Source organism: Belonocnema kinseyi, chromosome 4 (assembly GCF_010883055.1).
Source record: "Belonocnema kinseyi isolate 2016_QV_RU_SX_M_011 chromosome 4, B_treatae_v1, whole genome shotgun sequence".
Taxonomy (NCBI): Eukaryota; Metazoa; Arthropoda; class Insecta; order Hymenoptera; family Cynipidae; genus Belonocnema; species Belonocnema kinseyi.
The window spans coordinates 33,519,163-33,523,318 of record NC_046660.1 but is presented as its reverse complement, the minus strand read 5'-3'; the positions used below and the strand labels follow the sequence as shown (position 1 = coordinate 33,523,318).

Sequence of the window (4,156 nt, the reverse complement as noted above, 5' to 3'; positions counted from 1 at the left end):
CTCAAAGTTTGAGACCGATATTTTATGTATAAAAAAAGTTCGAACGTTCAAAAAATGTTGAGGTTCAGAAAAAAGATGAAATAATTTTCAGTGAGGTTCCTAAAAAAATGCTGTACCTAAACGTACTTTATTGTTCTCTAATACATTTCCCAAAGTTTCAGCTCGATATTTTATTTACAAAAAAAGTTCTTAGGTTCAAAAGAAACATTCAGTCAACTGAAAAACTGTGGTCGGTAATATAGGTATTTAGCTGTGTCACATGCCCTTAAGCAGTATATACTTAAAAACAAATCTATTCTTGCTTCACTATCGACTGTGTTTGTAAGCAATATATATTTATTAATAATGAGATATATTTCTTTGAACAATAAATGCCTTAAATTCTCTGAAATGTTCAATTTTATTCAAACTTATGCTTTAATTCAGAGCATATTCTAGACTAGACTTCCAGAGAGCAAGGATCCGTGATCCTTGTAATTGCTGTTTTACCGACTTCAACATTTAAAAACTAATTCTAGAGAAAAAGCGTGTAAATACTTCAGATTCTATTTTCTCGCAATTTCCTTAAGTTTTACATCAAAATATTAATTAATTAAGAAAAAAATCTAGAGAAACTGACATGGCTCATATGGTAAGTAGCACTATTGGATACCGATAGTAGGATCTCAGGACTCAGGATACTGTAGCTCAGTTGGTATTGTTCGCTATACCAAAAGAGTTACGGGCGTATGACACTTGTCCGATTCCTACTTCACCGACATTTTTTTTATCATACCAATTCCACACGAAATTAGATATTGAGCTGAAAATTTGGAAAAATAAAGAAAAGAGTCTAAGGAACGTTTATGTATAAATAAATTTTAACAAATACAAAAAAAACATGCCCTCAAAAGACACTTATCAGTGAGAAAACTTTCAAGGACCAACAATCGATAAAATAATTTTTTACATTGATGTAAAGGAAAGCCTAGAGATTGCGTACATGTTCTGACTTGCACAACAAAGCTTGTTGGTTCTTGCAGTTAGTTTGCCTCGTTTTAGTGAGAAGCGTCATAGTGATATGAGCAATAGATCGTAGAAAAACAATTCCTAATTCTTAATTTTTTACCTTACAATAATAAAATATGCTCAAGTAAAAACTACTATCGTCCCGGGAAGCTTCTTGGAGTGTGGATTCCTTCTCCAAGTTCCGTAAGTAGAAAATGGAACAATAAATCTCAAAGAAAAATAACGAGTGAATCAAACACTATTTCACTACTAAATAACTAACATGAGTAATATTTTTGTAAGAAAATTCGTAATTATTCTTATTTACTTATTGTATTTTGGAGCACTTGCTCCAAATTTTTAAGAATATTATTGCCTGCAACGTTTATAGTATCTGTTTAATAGAAATTTCCAAAAATTCTATCAATTATACGGTTCTTTTGTTTGAAAACGTGTGTTTCTATACACTATAATTCAAGGATAAACAAAATATCGAATTTGAAAAGAAATTTAGGCAAAATTCTGACAATCCTTGTTACAGCTGGTCAGAAATGAAAAAAAGTGATGGAGAAAATCCACTGTGATATTCTGAGAAAGTATAGAAGAGCAATTATTGACGATGTCGATGTTCATAATGGGATAATAAAACCCCTTACAACTGAGTACATCCTCAAGGATGATGACGTCAGGAGAATTCTTAATGGTAATACGAAGGAGGAAAGGGTTTCCATATTGCTGGATTTACTTCCAAGGTATGTTTAAGAAATTTTTATTTCATTCTTGATGTCATCTCCAATTAGTCTAAATGCACAGGGAAGGGGAAGCATCAATAAGTTTTTGGCACAATGCAATTTAAACGAATAGTTTTCTTAAAAGAGACGATTTTTCAACCAAATACATGAATTCTTAACCACATAGTTGAATTTTCAACCAAATAGATGATTTTTAAACTAAAAAGGATCGTTTTTCAGCCCAAAATTCAATTTTAGTTTAATTTAATTTTTATTTAAAAAATTAATTTGTCACAAAAAAAATGTTTAAGCAAAGTGGTGAATTAAAAACCAAGATTTAAGTTTCAACCAAGTAGTTCTATTTTCTACTATAAAGGTTCATTTTTAACTAAAATTATGAATATTTACCTGGAATACTCGAATTTTTAACCAAAAAAAAATGAATATTCAATGAAGAAGATGAAATTTCAAACAAGAAGATTAATTTTCTACTAACAAGGGCGATTTCTGGAGAAAATACATGAATTTTCAAAGAAATAGTTCAATTTTAAACTGAAAAACGATCATTTTCAACTAAATAGATGAATTTTAAACTAAAATCAGTAATCGTCGATTGAATTACTTGAGTTTTAAACCAAAAAGTATGCATTTTCTAATAAAATTATCAATCTTTAATTTTAGTAGTTGAATTTTTAACAACAAAACACGTATTTTTTAACAAAAAAGATGTATTTTCAACAAAACACATAATTTTCAACTGAAAAAGGTAAATTGCCAATAAAAAAATGAATAGTTAAAAAAATGAAGGTTAAAAAAAGAATATCTTGATGTCCTTCAAAATGCATGAAAATAATTCGGTATCACATTAAATCCTTTAAAATTCTTTGAAATCCCTTAACTTGACATTCTACGCTAAAAGTTTGGTAATTCCTTGAAGTCTTCTGAAATTCCTTAAGATCTCATGAAATGACTAAAAGGTTTTGAATTCTCGTAAAATCCCTTAAAAAAATTTTCTAAATCTTTGAAATACTTTGTAGTCCTTTGAAATGCCTTTTATCGAAGACTATTAATTTTAATTTACTAAATGAATATAACTGTGACATGTATTTTAAAGTTTATAGATTTGTCTTATTTTTTAGGGAAAGAAAATTTTTATAATAATTTGAATTTGTTTCTAAAGCCCATTTGAATCTGTGGAAATATACTTTTAAATCACTGGAAATCTTGAAAATCTTTTTAAACTCCTTAAAAATCTCTTTTACGGTCAAAATAATTTATATAAACATTTGAAAAAAATGATATTAAAAATATAACTGTTATAAATGTCCTCTTATTGTGATTTGATAATAATAATAATAATATAAATAAAAAGACGCAAGAAATAAAAAAGAGAGGGAAAAGGATTTGGTTGGTAGCCTTCTCATTTTTCTTTTCTCTTTTTTTATTTTTGTACAGATATATATTTTTTTTAAAGGAGGATCTTTTTTTTAAATTAGAATAGGATCCTTTGATGGTAGTTGTACAAATTTGGTCGTTGGATTCTTAATTTTATTCTGAGGAATGCTATACAATAATTGTATTAATTATATTTACTGATTATAATTAATTGTAATAATTATATTATTTATATACCGAATACAAAATTTAACGTAAACTTAAAAAAGGGGGGGGGGGTAAACATCTTAAGAATCCTTACAATGAGGGGGGGGGGTCTCAAAATGAAAAAAAAAATCATCCTTATTTAATGGTCGTTCCGTTATATTGATAATAATTAATAAATGAAATTACGCACTCTTTGCAGATGTGGGCCCTTTGCATTCGATGTCTTCAATCAGGCACTTAAGCACCATTATGGATGGTTAAGTGTTTATATGGAAAGACACTTGGAAAGGACTCGAATGACGGCTAGTGATACAGGAATCCATTTCAATGATCTTCCTCCAGTGCCACCTCTTCCTGTAACCAGAGAAGAAAAGGTAAAACCATTAATTCAATGTAAAATTTGTAAATTTCTTGCAAAGAAATTCCTAAGTTAAATGCACTAGCGAAAAACTGTAAAAAAAAGAAATGAGACAATAATGCTACCATCCGTTGGAATAATAGCTTTGAAAATGTAATAAAAAAAAATTTTTTTTGGTTAAAAAGTAGCCAAAAAGTGTCCCGAAAAAAAAGTAGCCATTTTAATGTTTTGATCCTAAATGAGAAGGTATTGGTTTTATGTCAAATTTAACTTCGCCGGTTTTTTCGATTTTAGTTTGCTTATTTCACTTTTTTAGATAGTTTATATAATAGAGAATTTGAATGTGTTATGATTATGAAAAATAATTATTGCATCTTGTCGAGAATGTAAAACTGAGTATTTTTACAAGAAATAAATTAACAATAGTTTTATATATTTTTTAATTTAATTTTTTTAAGTTCAAGTCTTTGAATTTTTA

At 28.1% G+C, this 4,156-nt stretch overlaps 1 protein-coding gene across 1 annotated transcript in view; it reads left to right on the top strand.

Moving 5' to 3' along the window:
• The first annotated feature begins 1,055 nt into the window (after nucleotides 1-1,055).
• Nucleotides 1,056-4,156, top strand: part of LOC117170585 (apoptotic protease-activating factor 1-like) — a 19,209-nt gene continuing 16,108 nt past the window's right edge. The window contains exons 1-3 of the mRNA XM_033357439.1: nucleotides 1,056-1,191; nucleotides 1,529-1,739; nucleotides 3,520-3,694. Of these exons, the coding sequence (XP_033213330.1) occupies nucleotides 1,552-1,739; nucleotides 3,520-3,694 (363 nt within the window). The 5' untranslated portion in view covers nucleotides 1,056-1,191; nucleotides 1,529-1,551. The remainder of the gene's footprint in view (nucleotides 1,192-1,528; nucleotides 1,740-3,519; nucleotides 3,695-4,156) is intronic.